This window comes from Tiliqua scincoides, chromosome 2 (assembly GCF_035046505.1).
Source record: "Tiliqua scincoides isolate rTilSci1 chromosome 2, rTilSci1.hap2, whole genome shotgun sequence".
Taxonomy (NCBI): Eukaryota; Metazoa; Chordata; class Lepidosauria; order Squamata; family Scincidae; genus Tiliqua; species Tiliqua scincoides.
Genome location: NC_089822.1, coordinates 233,050,264 through 233,070,315, shown reverse-complemented (window position 1 = coordinate 233,070,315; position 20,052 = coordinate 233,050,264). Strand labels below are relative to the sequence as shown.

The 20,052-nt window shown below is 43.8% G+C and overlaps 1 protein-coding gene across 1 annotated transcript in view; it reads left to right on the top strand.

The window, feature by feature from the left end:
- The window catches only part of LOC136638960 (contactin-6-like), a 196,551-nt gene that overhangs the window by 81,940 nt on the left and 94,559 nt on the right, over positions 1–20,052 (top strand). The window contains 2 exon segments of the mRNA XM_066612985.1: positions 3,638–3,841; positions 11,968–12,070. Of these exon segments, the coding sequence (XP_066469082.1) occupies positions 3,638–3,841; positions 11,968–12,070 (307 nt within the window).

The following is a 20,052-nucleotide window of genomic DNA, read 5'->3' as shown; positions in this document are numbered from 1 at the left end:
TATGGCACATTTGTGACACTCAGCGGTGATGCTACAATTCAGTGCCGGTGCTTGACCCACTTAGGATTTGGCCCTAAGAGGACTCCGTGAATTCAGAAGCAGGAATGATGTCTTTTTCTGCAATTAATTTTTCCTGGACTGGGTTCAAGACGATAGTACTATTTTTTTTTTTTAAAGAGCCTTATCTTCTTTATCTGGAGCCTTATCTATCTTATCTGGACATATCTTCAAAATAGAAATATCTTCACACTGGGGAAAACCATTAAAAATATAACATCTATAAGACTTTATGGTGCTTTCTAGTTAATATAATTAACATTAATATCATTTTTATTATTCTGATGTCCATATTTTTTCCCCCCACAATATTTGGAATTACTCAAGAGATTTGGTAAATGGGGAAACCTCAGCATGCAGTGTCCCCAGACCTTTTCAAGCTGCATTATTTTACAAACTTCCTCCTGCTAGATTTTATTAACTTCCCAACTGAATTGCCTGATGACTTCTAGAGGGGTGGTGTGGGGGAGGAAGCTTTTAGATGGGAAGCATCCTTGAAAGGTCCCTAGTGACATGCTGTTTCTAATTATAGTCACAAAATATTATAGGGGAGCCAGCATAAAATTCCATAGAAAGCACTGGTGTTTACAGGTTCGTTATCATACCATGTGAAATTGCAACCGAAACATAAATAATGTTTGTAAAATGGCATTGATAATGGCAAAGAGTTTGGGACGGGGAAAAGAGACGGCACTTTAAAATGAATCAGTTGGCAGAAAGTTCTCCGCTCATGAATTATACATTTAATTAAGGGATGCTAAACTGCTCGATTTCAAAACTTCTGATTTACTATATTTGTATTTTTTTTTTAAATTCCATTTCCATGGCACGCCTGCTGCCACCGCTAGAGCATGATCGAAAAAAAACTCTACAGTCAGCTGTCAAAACCCCAGGCAGCAGTAAGGAACAATTGTGACAGAAGGTGAAAAGAAGCCACCGAAGAGAAGGGCAATGCATCAGACAGATCAGAGCAGCAGGGCAATCATCACGGAGGGGAGTGACCGGTGCCGCAAGGTGGCTGCTACCAGGAAAGGGAAAGAAAAACCATCACACAAGTTGTTCAGTTATCAAAGCAGAGAAATATAAGAAAGTATAATCCCCAAAGAGCCTGAGGGACTCGTTGGGGATTTCACTTTTTAGGAAGTGCAGGAAGGAATTATTTGAAGTGGAGTGGATGTGCCTTTAAGTCCACATATGGCCATGCCAGACTAATCAGTCCGCACCGCAGGAGGTCGCGATTATGTGACTGACTGGTGGTGCGGACCGCATGATAGAACACATGGCCTCCGTGCACTGGCTGCAGTAAGTTTCTTCAGATGCCAGGATGCCCATGTAAAGCAGCTCCTCCGCCTCAGCTTCCAAGCTGTTCAGGAAGCTGAGAGCAAAGCAGAGGAGATGCCTCCACTTTGCTTTTGCAGCCGCGACTGGCTTGGAAGCCGAGGCGGAGGAGACACTTTACATGGGTATCCTGGCACCTGAAGAAACTGCTTTGCTCCCCTTCAGGAATGCCAGTGCCTCTGTGACAGTAGCATGAAAAGAAGTACCGTAAGCCCAGTTCAAATGACCTTGCATAACATAGGCATCCTCCCATAGTGTCGAACGCTGAAAAATATGTTTTAAGCCCATTGCAATTTATAACATGAACCGGGACAGTTGGTATCCCCTTGGCTTCTGGATTCAGTAGAACTTTCTCAACTAATCTAATCATGTGTTGTCGAACTTTAAAAGTTCATAACCTGTCGCTGGCAAATGCCACAATGAGCCCTTTACACTGCCAAGTCTGGGAAATGTAAATATATTTGGGGACCAAAAACAAAACACAGAGCATACACACTGTTTTCTGAATGCAGTCTCATGAGTGAAATAGCTTTTACAGCCTAATTGAGGGAGCGCAGTGTGTCTTTTCCATCTGCTTTTGTCTGCATTGGTTTTTGCTTGCAAATTGGCATCACGGTTTGCATAAGATGATCTGGGCAACTATGTTGTATAGACAAAGGGCTATCCACACCAATGGCCTTGCTAAATGGAATCTGTTGTGTCTGAATTTGAAGTCTCCATTTTACTGCCATCCTGTACTTCCTCTTTTGCACATATGTGCCAAACTGGGTAGTGTAAAAGCTTGGCATCTTGAGTTGCCTTGATGATATCAGTCCAAACAAAGAAGCCAAAGAAGGGGAAGGGGCCTTGATGAAGTTTCTCCAAAGAAAGCAGCATCGAGACTGAAGACTTAGAATAGAAGAATAGAATTAGGAGCTTTCTCAAGGGTAATGTAATCCACCCACTTGCAATATTACACCTCCTTTAGATCTTTAATTCTAAACCATTTGCTACACATAATTATCAAGCATACATTAAAATGCATGCGTGCCCAACTGGTTTTATACTGAGAATATTTTTTCCTGCTATAAAGATTCCCTACTGCAGATACACCCAGGAACTCAGAGTAAAACTACTAAATAACAGAGATCTGAGATTGCATGTCCTATCTCTTTAATTTTTTTTTTTTAAATAGCCCTGTTTCAGTTCCAATCTGCAGCATGGAGACTTAACCCTTAACAGGGGGAGAAATAACCCTTTCCCCCTCCCATGCAGTATTCCTGTTTAGATCACCACATCCAACAGCTATCTGATATGTTCAGGAAATCATAGGTGTAGCAGTAACAGGAAAACAGCAACAATGGAGTCTATGATGGGACTTTATATTACACTGCTCTGCTCCTCTTTATAGACACATTTCTGTACAGTATGTGATCCAGCAATACTTGATCACTCTCTATTCTATGATCAGCCTCCACTAAAAAATACCCTATAGGGTAGCCTCCGGACTATCACTTCAGTCATCAGGAGCTCCCACTATGAACAAAAGGAGCATTCCTGTTGGAAAGGGGTCTTCCACTCATTCAAGTGACTATTGAGCAAGCTGAATGCTCCATGGAGAGAGCTCCTGTTCCAAAAGGGAGCTCCCAACAGTGTAAGCTGTAGTTAGGATGCTACTCATTGTATCTGAGTTAACACCAGGTGAGATGGAAGTTCTGGCTAGATGATTAGCTTTGATGGTTCAAGTCATCATCCAATTCTATATTAAATGAATGATGGCCTTGTATGCATGAACTGGCATCCCTCTTCCCACCACATCCTGGGCTAGATTTCAAAGCATTACCCTTTCCATGGCTTAACATAGTGACATCACTAGATCTGTTTTCTTCATTAAAAAGCCATTCCTGCCAAATGTTGCATATATGCAACAGGGACCAAATGTGCACACCTGTGGGCCAGGCAAAAATGGTTTAACCCAAGACTGCTGTCCCACTCTGATTGTAACAAGTAAGTCAGCCTTTTTTTAGTTCAAGAGAAGAACTGGTTACCATAGTTGTTCATACTTTTTTTTTTTAACCACATGATAAGTCACAATTTACCATTAGGTAAATTCTATTTATTTTATTTGAGCTCTTATGTTTGAAAAAATAATAATAATACCCATGGAGATAAATTGATAAAAAACAATTCTTTCTCAATAGTGCTAACTCACCATAGAGTTTTGTGAGGAAAATATATGTAATAAGTGTTTGATGTTTTCCAGATTTATCCTATGCTTGGATTTTCAATGATAATCCCTTATATGTTCAGGAGGACAGTCGTCGATTTGTATCCCAAGAGACAGGAAATCTATACATCGCCAAAGTGGAACCTTCTGATGTGGGCAACTACACATGTGTTGTAGCTACCACAGAAGCAAAACAAAGTGTGCAGGGCCCACCTACACCACTTGTGCTCCGTAGTGACGGTAAGTCCTTCCCCTCATTCTTAATTAAACTGAATTAATAGGATGTCTTCGCAGTCATCTGTCAATGGTGAATCACTCTAGGCCAGTTGGAAAATGTATATTATTGTTTATGTTGTGCTCAGTTTTGGGCCAAATTTCAACATAGTTCTTGCTCACAAAAATACAGGCCAATCCTGTTCCCCGCCACCAGATTGGATGTAGCCACACCAAAAAGGCACACAGACAGCCTCCTGCAGTGAAAACATTTTGCACTTCTTTGTAAGCTGCCTGATCACCAATGGGTCTCCTTGGACATAACTTACTTATTTTGGTGGTGTATGACTCAAGAGAGAAAAGAGACTGAGCAGCTAAGGGCATACATAGCCTCTGAGGGAATAAGTTCTAGCATGCACCATTGCCACCAGATCCAACCACTCCTGCCTCCTCCCCACCCCTGGTTCCTCCTCCTCCTTCCCTACCCAGAAATATCCCCAGTCCTCCTACTCTCTCTTCCTCTCTACCCATGGCCCACCCTGTCACTGACATACTGGTGGTGGGGGCTTCAGGGAGGCTGCTGCCATGCTGTCGGCACTAGTTGCCATTTCCTGCAGCGGCCTGTTTGTACACTATAGAATGTCGCATTTTGCAGTGCTGCAGGTTGGGCTGTGCTCTCAGGATTGTGCTACACATGGATTGGGTGAATGAACAATGGAACAAGCAATGAGCATCTTGACACTACAAAACGTATTTCAATTTTTTTTTTTGCCTGCCTTTAATTTTCCCAAAGAATTCTGAACATTGTGATTTGGTGTGGTGTTGAGAATTTTGTGGCTGTGATTGCTAGTCCTTCTCTTGCAGAATGTTAATTCCAATGATTCCTGGGAATTTTAATTGGACCAGTTTGTTAGCAACACACACACACACACACACACACACACACACACACCTCTGCAGGAAACCAAAACACTTTTACCATGGAAAAAAAGCATGATAAAATGAATCCCAGTTCTCATACTAATGTCATTCTTCAAGGAATAGTCAGATGTGACAGGCTCTCATTGTTCAAATGTAAAATGCAGAAAGCTAGCTCTAATCCAGTTTAGTCACTGAAGTGAAAAGCAGTCTTTCAAAGACACTCTATAATTAAACATTCACAGTTGAAAATACATAGTTGAGAAGTCTCTTAGCAAGGAGTTTTTAAAATGGAACTCCTTCCCCAAGTTGTGGTGCCTTGCAAAGATAAGAGTAATGTAGAATGGGTTTGTGTGATAAGAGACAATATTGGAATGGTGAAATCTGATCCTTTGGGGCCAGATTTGACCTCTGGGACTTCAGCTGTCTACAATCTTAACCCATTTCTGCCAAGCCCATAAGTGCATACATTTGATCCCTGTTGCGTATATGCAGCATTGGACAGAAATGGCTTAATGTGTTTTTCAGCGCTTGCATGAACGGTCCAATCCTATTGAGTCTCACTGCCAGTGGAATGTGCATTATGCTGGCAGTGACTGTAGAAAATCAGCTATTACGCAGTCCAGTGGCATACTGAGTAGCGTGCTACTTGAGTGCCGGCAGGACCCAAAAGGACTCACCAAGGCAAATAAGATGGTGGGAGGTAAGGAAGGGTAGGGGATGGGAAGAGTGAAATTGGATAGGGCGGAGGGAGGAACTAGGGCAGGGAGGCTGTGGAAGGAGTTGGATTTGGCAGTGATGGTGCACACCATATCCTATTTCCTTTAGAATACCAGCCTCCCCACTCCTTTTCCCTCCTTGCATTTGCACCAGTGATTTAACTTGTGCAGATCTGAGGAGACCCATAGCAGGGAATAGACTTATGGTGAAGAAAGGGGATTTAAATCTCCTTTCCCTTTCAAAGCTTCCTGCTCCACCTCACCCACCATGTGCGTGCCTTTTTGGTGTGCCTGCACTAGCAGGGGTGAATGATGGATAGGACTGGGTTGTAAGCTCATGAATACCCCTTTTTCATTCTCTTTGTGAACAACCCTGTTTTGACAAAATAAGGAGACATAGGATTCATTCACACGTATTTGCATCATTTGTATCTTTTTACATCATTGCCGATAATTAGATATGCAAGCTCAGACTACTGAGAACTTGTTTTATAGCGAAAGCAGAGCTCTGCCTGTGGCAGTTGAATAGTGATGGCCATACGCATAAGTCACCACTTGGCTTTGCACTCACTGTGCAATGAATGCATCTATCTGTATAAACTTCTGCCTAGAGAGCCATTCTAAGCAAGAGTGCTATAGGAAGAGATTATCTCCCAAGAATACCCACCAAAACATTCACGTCATCTGAAGTGTTTACACTTCGACCTTTTCAAGATTACTTGTGGCTAATGTTGGAAGAGAATTTAACTGGCAAATCTCAGAGTTCTGAGATTTGGTGAACTTTCTTGGCTAGTTTGTTATTCACTTTGTGCTTTCGGCTTTTGTTATGATTTCCCTCAAGCCCTGAAAATGAAGCAAAATGAGAGAGAGAGAGAGAGAGAGGAATTTTTATCAGAGTGTATGTAGTTTCTTTTGAACCCCTTTTGGAGTACAATGTGACTTTTGGGGTCCTTCCCTTTTGAATTGGGAAGGAAATGTCTACTTCATACGATCATTGGATCATGATTTTGATGCATTGTGATATATAAAACTATGTAGGCTTACACAAAATATGAATGCTAGTCTTCAGACAATATATGCAAACATTTTCTGAGATCCCAGGAAATATCAGCTACCCTCCTTTGGCTCACGGGTCCCTTTTTTGGCCCAGGGCCCTGGTGCAATGGACTCCCTGCATCCCCCACCCATGGGCCCTGCATATGGTCTTTTGATTATGCTGTTTTCAGAAATCCTTCCTTCTTTCTCCAGTCCTCTGTGCCCAGTGGCACAGTCAGAATCTCAGGACTGTCAGGCTAAGTCCCAAGTCTGAGTTTACTCCGCCCCCAGGACTTGTGTGTGCTCCAGCATAGACATACAAATCTTTCCCTCCCCAAGCAATCTCATGAGACACCTTTCATCACTGCCAGAACACAGAGGAGTGCCCTACCAGATTGCTCTTTTTTGTTTCTCTGGTCAGGATGGAGAAACAGATATTTGCAATTTTAGCAGGGAATGCCTCTTTCTCTAGACTCCAGCAGTGCTAAGGGAAAGACCCTTTTTTATATTACTATTATTATTATTATTACATTTTTATACCACCCTTCCTCCAAAGAGCTCAGGGCGGTGTACACAGCTGCTTCTCTCCTTTTTTCCCTCACAACAACCCTGCGAGGTAGGTGAGGCTGAGAGAAAATGACTGGCCCAAGGTCACCCAGTAAGCTTCATGGCTGAGGGGGGATTTGAACCTGGATCTTCCAGGTCTGAGTCCACCTCCCAAACCACTACACCACGCTGACTCTTCTCTACTACCTGATCAGATTACTTACTCCGCAACCTGATCTCAGCTGAGAGGAGGATGCCTCTTCTTCAGTGCAGCTAGAGCATGGAGGAAATGGCATCTTCCAATGAGATCTCTAATCTATCTGTTTCCTCAGTAAGGTTAGGTTGGGGAAATAGAGAGAATCATCAGAGGATGTGCCAGCCTTCTTCTTCCATTGGTGCTAAGGGAGGAGTTTCCAAATAGCCTTTTCTTGCATGCTTCCCATCCATGGGCTTCCTCAGAGGTTTCTTCATCATCGCAGGGTCCTCTGAGGCAGGGCCTAGGAGAAGGGGGTAAAGGGCGTAATTTGTACCTGGGCCCAGGGTCAAAAAGGAGACCCAGGAGTCAAAGAAGGGGGCCCAGAAAGTTCCTGGGATCTGACATTCTCCTATCTCACCTGAACTTGATGCCTGCACATGATGTTGGGGGCACAACTGTGGGCATGCTGTGGCAACTGCCACTGCAAGCCATGCACACTGGGCCCAGGAATGCATCCATGACCCTCCTTAGCACTTTATCACATCTGGGAGGAAACTGGCCTGCTACAGTAGCTCTTTAGCTTGTGGATCCAAGAACCATGAGGGACTGTATAGGAGCTCAGGGAACCAGCTACGGGGCTACAGCTGCTGCAGAAGTTTATTTTGGTGCACACAGGACACTGTCCATTCTCGTGTGACTCTAACTATAACTTTGCTAATTTTCTGCAATGATTTGCTAAACTTCAAAGAGTTTAGAGAGACTGTGTTTGGTTTTCCTTATTTATCTAGCTGCCAGTGCTGCATGGTTGGGTAGACCTGGGCTCCACATCAAGAAGCCTGGTAGACCTGGGTTTCAAAGACTATTCTAGCTGTCATCAGCCTTGCCTTATTTTGTCTCCCATTCTGCCTGCTCCCATTGCTCCCCTTCCCCTTTGAGAAGGGGTCCAAAAGAAACTTTGTACCCCCTGATAAAATTCCTCTTGGGGGCCCTGCTCTGAGGAAGCCTGATTAGGAGAGTAGGTCAAGGCAGTGATAGTGCAAGTAGCTTGGTTGAGCCACAACTGCCTGCATTGGGGGCTTCAGGGTTTGGCTAGTTGGGTCCCTTGATCCCCTGGGGGTGCACAGGCTTCGAGCAGTGCCAAACCTAGCTGAACCTTGACATCCCTCCTGCCTCTGCCAATTCAAAATCTGCTCCTAAGAGAGGTGACCATCTCAGGGTATGCATAATTTAGTATACCTTTGTTAGGAAAAGTTATGTTAGAATAATATTGACAAAAAATAACCATTTAAATTAGCAAATTGGAACTGAGTGGCTCCATTTCCAACATATGAAGTAGAGATTCTTCTTCATTTGCATAGCTGGTTTCCATAAACCCCATAATCCACTTTAACGATTCAGGGATAAGTATTGACTTTAGTTGAGCTAATGACTCATATCTGTCTAGTTTTTGAGAGTTGATTATACACTAGTTGATGTGCTGGGTGTGTGCGCATTGCTAGATTTAGAAAACAAATGTGTATTTTTCTGGAAAATAACCCATAGAAGCATTTCAAAATGCAGTAATCCTTGTGCTCAAAGTGTTTACAACTTGGTTTTTCCAAGCTTCCTTCCACAACATGCACATATTGTAACCCATCAAGCCAAACACAGTCTAACTGGAGACTTTATGGCAATCCCCCAGGGGCTTACAAATCTCTGTTTTCTACCTGTATAAAAACTACAGAAGTATAGGGATTGTTAAACACCTACAAGATTACCTGGCATGGCTAGTGGGGCTTTATGAAGTTTGGTGGATTGCAAGTTATGGACGTGCTGTATACACAGTTACACCTAGCAGATTACCAGGCATGGCTAGTGGAGTTTTGTGCAGTTTGGTGGAGTGCAAGATATGGACTTGCTATAAACACAGTTATACTTAAAACAAACAATCCCTTCCTCCTGCAAAATCGGAACTGAATTTAATGCAATAGCAAAATCACATCATTAAAACAATGCTTAAAACAATAATTAAAATATTAAATTGTTTTAATGTTTAACAGCCCAATCCTATCTACACTTACATGGAAGTAAGTTCCATTGACTATAATGGGACTTACTTCAGAGGAGACATGCATAGGCTTGGGCCGTAAACACTAATGTTTTAATTGTCTTATTGTGCATTAAAATAATGTACAATCTGTATACTGTACTGTTTGATATTGTCAATTCTTTGCATTCTATTAGCTATCTTGAGTTCCTGAGTAAAATAAAGGAGATAGTTCTTTTTATTACAAACACACACACACACACACACACACACACACACACACACACACACACACACACACACACACACACAACAAACATGCATAAAGATTTGATGTACAGTTCAGCCTTGTTATACACAGATTTTTTATACACAGATTTCACTCAACACAAATGGCCCCTGCAAATGAGAAGGAATGTGCTGATCCCTGGAGAAGGGGAAAAATGCACCCCTTTAAAACTGACCAGTCCTTTAACAATAGCCTCTTTAATGAGAGAGAGAGAGAGAGAGAGGGCAGCTGGCTGACAATCCATCAATCCTTCTCTCTCCAGCAGACCCCTCCCTTCCCCCTGAGCATGTGAAAGAAAGGTGATCACTTGGCAATGGTGAAGGGAGGTACTGAGTGAAGTGCCTTTGTAAGCACTTGGAGGACAACTGATTAATGGATTGTCTTCTTAATAACTCTTATCTTACATCACAAAGGTCAGCAAGGCTGTTTTTAAATCACCGGAGCAAAGAAAATAAACTTTGGGTGCAATCCTAACCCCTTATGTCTACTTTCCAGCGGTGCCAATGGGATATGTGCTGCATCCTGCAGTTGGGTGTCACTCACAAAGCCCTCCTCAAAGTAAGGGAATGTTTGTTCCCCTACCTCAGAACTGCATTGCCCTTATGTCAGTGCTGGAAAGCACTGAAATAAGGGGTTAGGATTGAGCTCTTTGTTTTTTAAATTGATTGCTATCGTGCGTTTTTTTGCTATCCACGTGAGTGCTTGGAACGGAACCCAGGCGAATAATGAGGCTCAACCTGTAATGCTGAAACCAAAAAATCTGTTTCCAGTTTTACCTAACAGTGGACTAGCATCTAATTTCATAATACAGTACATTTTGTTTTGGTTTTGTTGACGTAAGGGCACAATCCTAACCAAGTCTACTCAGAAGTCCTATTTTGTTCAATCAGGAAAGTGTGGTTAGGATTGCAGCCTGAGAGAAGCAAAGTTTGGTAGAAAGCTGGACACTCAACAGTGATAGATTTGGGGTTAATTTGAACCTGGGGCTAGATCTCACTCTGTCAACAAATCAATACATTCCAGTCCATAAATCAATTTATTTTAGAAGTTTAGAAAATTCACATTACACTATCTGACACCTGACACTATCTGACACCTGCTGAGTTCTGGCCTTATCTGATAGTTTTGATCAAGAGGCCAAGCACAAGCCACTCATTTGATTTCATTTGTAGACTTTACATTGGACATCTGTACAGTACTGCAGTTCTCCTCAAGGGCCCGCTTTTGTTCTCACTAGAAGAAACGGACAGCCCAATCCAATTCTGGGCTTATGCTGATGGATCATGAGATCCATCAGCATAAGCCCTGTTCTGACAGCACAAAAGCTGCACTGCCATTGTGTACTTCAGAGCTGCCAACGCAAATGGCTGGAGTCCCTGCACATGTACCAGCAGCTCCTGAACACTCAGCCAGAGCACATAAGGTGGCAGAAGAGGTGGTTTGGAGGCAGTTTGGGGGAGAATAAAGCAGTTACAGACCTGCCTCTCAACGCACTCCGGGGCAAAGGTCTGTGATGCCCAGTGGCAGACTTCCCCAGCCCTGAGCCCGGGGCAAAAGTCCACTATGGCAACCCTGCAAGATACCTCCGTCCCCCTGCATGCAAATTCCCCCCACTCACCTGGAGCAAAATGGAGCCTTGCATGGCTCCAGGACAAACCAGGGAAACCATTTGAGGCTTCCCCGTACTCTTAAAACTCTGCTTCCGGTAAATCGGAAGCACAGCTTCCGACTGTATTGGGAGCCTTAATGAGGCTTCTGCGCACTCCTAGAGGCATTCTAGGCTCCACGCCAGAGGCATGTGCCCTTTTCACTGAATGACAGGTCCACTACTGGCCATGCTGCCTCCCGCACCATGCTTCCCCCCCATACTTACCTAGTGCAATGGAGCCTTATGCAACGGTTGGGATGACTGGGAAAGCCTTCTGAGGCTTTCCCATGGTCATAAACAGTACTTCCATGAAACTAGACTGCATCAGAAGGTTCGCAATGCTGTGCAGGCACAGCGCTTGGGGCATTGCCCCCTTCCTCCTCCAGCCCTGCCACTGGAACCAGGACAGGGACAGGTCAAACTTGTGGTGGGAGAGGGTGGGAGGGAGCAGGAGGGGGAGGATTTTGACAGAAGCGGTACATGCCAAAATCATATCCCCCTTTTACCAGCCTAACATACTCCTGAGGCTTCTCAGACTTACGCCAGCTAAATAAAATTTCAATTTCAAAAACCTTTATTAGGCATTGGCAGACAGACAAACAAAACAAAACAGACAGACAGCAAAATACCAACACCACCTAAATAGGTGTTACAGGTAAGGTAATAGGGTTACATGGGAACAGGTAAGGCCACATTTTTCTGCTTTAAACCGATATTCTGTTGCAGCGAACAGGTCTAGGCACAACTGGAGTGCTTGCTGTTTTGATGTTCAACAGGTGTGATGGGGGAGTACGAACCAAAGATTGAAGTGCGTTTTCCAGAAACGATATATGCAGCAAAAGACTCTTCTGTTAAACTGGAATGCTTTGCCCTTGGAAAGTAAGACTTTTTATCTTTTTTTTTTTTAATGTATATTGTAATTTGCAATGAAATAAGACATTTCACAAATGGGCAGCCAAATGGGTATTGATTTTGATTTGAGTGCTGTCCCTTAGTCACAAGATGATGTATAGAATTTTAAGGCCAATGTTTACTCTTCCAAATCTCTATCTCTTCCTGAAAGAATACAGATCTATCTATCTGTCCTTATGGATACAAATCTTTCCATTTGAGGAACTCATGCTTACTTAGCAAGCATACTTACTCATGCTTACTAATGAAACCCCATTACTCTTGATGAACCTTTTGTTGATTCCTGTGAACTACATAGCCCCCGAACCCTACCAACCGGCCTTTGTTGCTTGTGATTCTATCTTTTCTCTTTAAGTCAAGCCTCTTGCATATTTCTTGTAAACATCTTACTGTATGAAACTGTTCATCATTCAGATCTGTCGTGTTTTCAGCAGGGACATGCTGTGTGGGGGTGGCAGAACCACCCCACTGAAGTCCTCCAACAGGTGTTTGGGTACTCATAGCAATTGCAGCATTTTTCAGAAGACTCCAGTGGGGCAGTTCTGCCTCACCTGCTGTCCCCACACCACAAAACCTGGTTTCCAAGTGTGTTTGGTGGAATGGGTCTGGGGGGTTACTGAATGTCAAGTGATTTTCCATCCTCACTGGTATGGCCGTATGGGTTCATAGAAGGTGAAATCAAAGTACGATTCCCAGGCAGTAGTATGATAATGTGCACCATTAGTACCCAGGCATCAATATTAGGAACCAGGAGAGAACTGTTAGAAAACAGATGAGCTTTTTTCCAACTGCTCAGTGGGAAAGCTTGTTAATACTGAGGCATTCCAAATTATGCTGAAGGGAGTTTACCCATCACTAATCATAACAATGGCGTGTATTCTTATAAGTGGGTTTTCAATACACAGATGTTACTTTATACTGCACGTTTTTGTATTAGAACATCCAGAAAATGAATTTCCTTTGTATTAGTCCTCATTTGCAAAGTAGTATTAGCATTTCTAGCATGACCCAGACTACAGAAGAGTTGAAAATAGGAAGAAAAAAAAATTACACATCCAGTTGCTACCAGATATGAAATGCTTTAACATGAATAGAAATGCATTTTGTCACCAGCCAACCTGTCAATCCTTGTGGCAAAACATCAGTGTTGATAATTTCATGTTTGAAATGTCAATTTTCTGTTTATCATTTCCTTAGCTATTCAGGTTTACTTTGAATTCTCTAGAGTGGCAAAGTATTTTCTTTAAAACGTATTTTGGTTTGATTTTAAACAACCAAAGTAAGCATTTTCAGAAAGTATTTTTTGCTTAGAGAAGTTTCCTTCTGTATTCTAGAGGAAGTATAGGAGAAGAACGCCAACTGAGAAATGCTATTTTAGTTCCATCTTCTTCTTATTCCTTGTTATGAGTGAAAACATAAATTGTGTGCATTATCTCTTAGCTGGATTAGTTTCAAAAGCTGAAGGTCAAAGGATTAATTTAGCTTTTGCTGTCTTTTACGTTATTTGACAGGAGAAGACACAATTATAGTGAAGTACCTGACAGAACAAAGGCCAATTAGGGAACCGGAAAAAAAAAGACAGCCAAATTACAACCACAGCAGAGTTTAAGTTTCAAAAAAGAAAGCACTGTTTGTCACAACAGGCCACGAAAATCACAGCTGGAGCTGAATTTCACAAGAAAATACAGAATCACCTTGACATTCACCAAGTCCTCACGCTATCTCCCAACTACAAAACAACGTCATTGACAAATGTTAATTTGAGTCAATTAACTGAGCAATTAATTATTATATTTGCATAGATCTGCATATGTAGAAACCCAATAGTTCTGAAAAATGACACACCATGATTGCTGGACTGAGTGGACTTTACTCACTCTCAAATAAATCTACAGATTTAAATTTATATCTGCTAGGCAGTATTGAACATGATCTGTCTTGCCTCAGTTTTGAAATTGATCAGGGGTCTCCAAACTTTTCGGCAAAGAGGGCCGCATCAAACACCTGGCACTGTCTGTATAGGAGAAGAACACCAGAAAAATAATTAAATTTTAAATATAAACTTTAAATAAATACACTAGAGACAGAACTTATATGAATGAATAATCGAATGAATGGACTCTAAGTTCCAGGATTTCTCCAGGCACCAACACACATCACAGAAATAAAGCACACATTCAAATGGACTCCCATTCCCCCACTCAACAGGCAGCTTACTTACATGTACAGGAGTAAATAACTCAGAACCAGTATATCACAGGAAACACCCAGAGCATGTCCTGAGGCCTGTGGAGGCCTCCCTGACCCTCAGAAAGCCTAAGGCTTTCAGAGGGCCAAAAAGTCACTTCTGGTTGTTTTTTTTTTTAAACCAGGAAGTTATGTTTTTAGGCCATTAGAAGGTGTTCTGAGGTGTGACATCCCTGGCCCTCAGAACACACTCCAGGCGTGACCAGAGCACAACTTCGGTCACATTCGGTCAAGTGGGCCAGAGGTTTACCACAGGCTGGATAGAGGCTCCCTGCAGGCTACATCTGGCCCATGGGCTGGGGTTTGGAGTCCCTGTGAAATAGACTAAGGGCCCAATCCTATGATGCCCACCCACTCCTCACTACCGAAGTGCTGAAATGGCCACCGCTGTATCCTGTAAGGCAGAAGCAGCTTCCAGAGGTCTCCTTGAGGTAAGAGAACATTGGTTCCCTTAACCCCTGTAGCGCCTTCGCAGCTCCTATGGGTCTACTCGGGTCTGAGCCAGATCAATCGCTGGTGCAGATTTGAGTAGCCCATGTTGGGCTTTTAGGCACAGGAGGGTGGGCGGGATAGGATCCAGCAGCCTGAAAGCCCAACATGGGCACTTAGGCCAGATCCTAAACCCTTTCCCAAGGGGTTGCTTGGATTTGCGCCAGTGATTTCACTGGCGCAGATCCAAGTAGCCCCACTGAGGTGGCTGCCATGTGACATGGGGTAAGAGAAAATAAATTTCCTTACTCCAAGTTGCACAGGATTCACCTCAAACCCTATGCTGGATATAGCACAGGCCAGTTGGCCTGCCTGTTCCAGCGCAGGATAGGATTGGGCTGTTAAGAACATAAGAACATAAGAACAGCCCCACTGGATCAGGCCATAGGCCCATCTAGTCCAGCTTCCTGTATCTCACAGCGGCCCACCAAATGCCCCAGGGAGCACACCAGATAACAAGAGACCTCATCCTGGTGCTCTCCCCTACATCTGGCATTCTGACTTAACCCATTCCTAAAATCAGGAGGTTGCGCATACACATCATGGCTTGTACCCCATAATGGATTTTTCCTCCAGAAACTCGTCCAATCCCCTTTTAAAGGCGTCTAGGCTAGACGCCAGCACCACATCCTGTGGATGTCTCAATCCTAAGCATACTTATTTGGAAATAGGTTCTACTCTTTCCACTGGAGTGCACTTGCATGGCAGTGCTCTTAGGACCATGGCCTAAGGAATGAAGAGAAACAACCAAAAGCCTGAACCTTCTTAATTATTATGCCCTTTCAGAGTTTCATTTTTTTCTTGTGTCAGTATTTGAGGCCAAAGTTTCCTCATCTCTGTTTTGTCTCATTCATTTAACCAGGCATGGCCTTAATTATCTGAGTCGTAAATTTAATTTTCATATGAAGCGCCCTGAAATGGGTGACATAAAAGATGCAGGGCAGGCACTGTATGATTGACTGAGTGTTATTCTGCATGGGTCTTCATTGGAAAGCAGGGGCCGAGGGTTGCTTATTGGTGATTCTTGTGTTGTTTCAGTCAAACTGAAATTGATGTCCAGTGTGACTCGACTTGTCACTTTGAAGAAAATATTTTTCTTCTTCTCTTTTTAATTTGGTGACTTATGGATTCCTGAGCCCGCTGTCTGTTCTGTAGGATATAAATAAAAAAGGGGTGACTCTCTGTACCCAATGTTCCTCTGGTGCTTTGGAGCTTTCAGACAAACAACCTACAGATTTATTTTCACAGCCAGAGATGCACATTTATGTGCTGTGCTCCCTTATTTATGGTGAAGTGTGAAAGAATTCTGGCTGCCTGTGAGACACAGCGCATTTGAGAATGTATTGCTTATAGCAATGCCATGACTTCGAGTCAGCCCAGGATCAGTGCCTTTTTAAAGATGAAATAGCATGGCAGCATAGCCCTGAACACTCCCCCCCCCAATAAACATATAAGCTTCCTGGAATATAAATTGGGTCATATTTATTAAATAAAATCACTTATAAAAGGGGGCATTCCGCCTGACTTCCCCCGACCTTGAAACACCTCCCTCCTGCCCTCTGCACGCTCCCCAGACCCCCACGCCAGCCTAGCTTGGTCAATGCGAGTTTACCTCGCAGACACTTTGCGTACCCCTCAATGAACACTCAAGACAACACAGATGGGAGAATGGACCACTTTATTAACTCATGGTTACAGATACAAAGAAGTAGAAATCATGAGATCTGCATTTCTCAATGCAGAGAGGCAACGGTAGTGCAGAGGCTAGATCATCGGAGATGTGCCAGAATACTAACTGGCCCCTGGGCTGGGTTTTACCACTTGACTCCAAGCCACGCCCCTGTTCAGGTTGCACAAGCTTATCCCTATCAAGTCCATGAGGGCGTCAAGGCAGCCTAACCATGCATGGCTACTCCATGCCACTGAGCCTTTGAGGCAACCCCTGCAGTCAAGGCCAGGGACAACCCGTCCCAACCCTCACATGGCTGGGCCACTGAGTTGTGGAAATGGGTTCAGCCCTGTCTTTGCTGAACTTCAAGGTGCACACCAAATGGCCACGCTCACGCCTTTGAACCCGCACTACCTGTAGACTTAAATTGACCGAAGGGGTAATTCAGGCAAAGAAAAAATAACCCAACACACCAACAGTCAAGGGTAGGCTAAAAATCTGTCCACCAACAGCCAATTCAGTGAGCAGAAAAATTCCTAATCAGGTCCAGAAAGCAACCATCTAAACTCAAATGGTTCCAAGGGCGGACTGATGGGCATCAGTGAGTTGCATGTGAATAAACATGCAGAGAGGAAGGTAGTTGAAAGCAGGCTGCTTAAAAGTGTACAAGCCCTGCCCCTGCTCCAGATTGCCAAAAATCCTCCCCAGGGGAGAATCTTGCATTCCTGGGTCGGCCAAAAACCTCCAATCCCAGGCTTAGCAGCATGCAATTGGCATTCTCCTACTAGCTGTTACAAGCGGAAAGGATGGTTAGGCATCCAGAGCAGGGTCCCAAAGCAGCTCAGCCTGGGGCAAGGGGTATTGCTTCCTCTTACCCCGGGTAAAGCTGTAGCAGCCTCAATGGGGCCAGTCGAATCTGTGCCACCTCTTGAGGTGGCACAGATTCAAGCAGCCCAGAGCCGCCTGGGAATGAGGATAGGATCCAGCATATATGCCAGATCCTGGCCCTGACCCACCTATGGACCTGTCTACACCTGCCTTCTGCCCACCTCAAAACACCTCCCTCCTGCCCTCCACATGCTCCCCAGAGCCCTGAGCCAGCCTAGCTCAGCAGACGCGAGCTTACCTTATGTGCTGGCTGAGCGGCACTTGCGCCGGCATCCTTCCTCTCCTGGTGGTGCAAAAGTTCTTTATGGCACTTTCGGGACATGGGTGGGCCTAACTGGAGGGTGGGATTGCGCTCACAGTTTATAGCACAGACACATTTGATCGTCCTGAAACAGAGATGAAGTATTAATGCAAGGGCGTCAAGCTCATTTTGTACCAAGGGCCGAATAGCATTCATTATGCCTGCTGAGGGCCAGAAGTGATGTCAATAGGCAGGAAGTGATGTCATTAAACAGGTCATAACCAAAAATAAACACTTTTTCCTCACTTAGGAACTCATTAGCTGCAAATGACAGAAGAAAAAAATATACAAATCTCAATCATATTTCAAGATACAGGACAGCCCAATTTTCTTGTGGGCTGCCCTTTCAGCAGTAACACCTCAGCACTGTTCAGCAGCTGAGAGCCTGAGGGCCAGATAAAAAGCTTCCACGGGCCACATCCTGCCCCTGGGTCTTATGTTTGACACCCCTGTATTAATGCATTGCAGCATGGAATTCCCCCCACCCCTGTTTACCTGTGTGAGATGTACTGTGCTTGCTTCCCCTTTTGCAGTAATGAGGTAAATGATCTAGTTGGTTGTTTGAGTGTGTAGTCTTCCTGGGGCAGAATACCTGCAAATAATAATTCTGAGGGAGAGGGGTTAACAAAGTGTTATCTTGCCATATGGGTTTGTGAGGGGAAAGAGGTGGTTTGTGCAGTGTGCCAAGTACCCTTTCACCATGGTTCCCATCACCAATGTCCTCCTTTGAGAGCCCAGAAAGAAATCTTATGCCATGCCATGAATCTTATCATCTGAGCTGTTTTCTTCTTGGTGTGGGCTTATACATTAGGGTAGGTGTGCTATGATTCACTGTCAAATTTATTTTAATTTTCACATTTTTATACCGGGTAGTGTACACAGCTGCTCCCCTCCTTCTTGTCCTCACAACAACTCTCACAACTGTGAGGTAGGTGAGGCTGAGAGAAAGTGACTGGCCCAAGGTCACCCAGGAAGCTTCATGGCTGAGGGGGGATTTGAACCTGGAGCATCCAGGTCTAAGTCCACCTCCCAAACCACTACACCACCCTGACTCTCCTATGGTTCATCTTTAGGAAGTAGGTATGGACAGAAAATTGCAGGGGTATGGTTTTCTGCTGTTTTTCCCTGCTTCATTATTCCATATGGGCTTATTCCTACCTACCTGCAACTAGTGCAGAATGCGGCGGCCCATGTGGTTACTGGAGGTAGGCGGTTCGACTCTGTCAGTCCGCTTCTCCAGCGGCTGCACTGGCTGCCCATTCGTTTCCAGGCCCAATTCAAGGTGCTAGTATTGACCTTTAAAGCCCTATACTGCTCTGGACCAGGGTATCTTAGAGATCGCCTGCTCCCGTACAATCCGGCTCGCCCTCTCAGGTCATCAGAGAAGGCCTTTTTACAAGTGCCACCGCCTAGGGAGGTACGTGGGGCGGCTGCAAGAAATAGGGCCTTCTCAGTAGTGGCACCAACGCTACGGAACCCCCTTGACTTAAGAATGGCTCCCTCTCTTGAGACCTTTCGGCAAGGCCTGAAGACCCTTCTGTTTAAACAGGCCTTCTGAGTTCTTGGCCTTTTAACATCTTTTTAACATCTTTTAATATTTTTTACAGGCCTGATTCTTTTATGACTTGCTGCTGCTCTATGCTCTTTTTACCTATTTTTTTTTACTCTGACTGCTGTTTTTAGTATGTGTTAATATGTTTTTATTTGTTTTTAAATTGTTTTTAATATGTTGTAAGCCGCCTTGAGTCCCTTCGGGGAGAAAGGCGGGGTAGAAATAAAGTTGTTGTTATTATTATTATTATTATTATTATTATTATTATTACCTCAGCTCTGTAGAAAGTGTAGCATTTTCTCATCTCAGAAGCATGTCCCCCACCAGGGGATAGAATATGGTGCATGTTGACCCCACCTTGTTTCTGTCATAACCTTCCCACATCATGCCCATATCTCCTCCCCATTTTGGTCCCTCCAATAGTGGAGTTGCACTGACATCCAAGCTATGTCCAAGCTAGAACAGCAGGGCATTTTCATATATTGTGTTGGCATCCATAGGGTATCAATTGGTGGTCATTCTTTACACCTGTCATTGTCCCTTGTGTATGTTGACATTGGCATATCTCAAGCATGGGATTGGACGCCAGCACATTTCAACAAGTCTATAACATTCTAATGCTGTATGTTTAAAACATTTCACATTCAAAATGTGCATTCAAAATTTTTTTGAAATGTTTTGGTCCAAAGAACTGACTGACAGAATTGTGTGCCCCCCCCCATGATCAAAGTATTTTAAAACCTTCCACAAAGCTATATCAAGTACCAAGGGGAAAGCATACAATGTACTCCTGTTTATAGCAA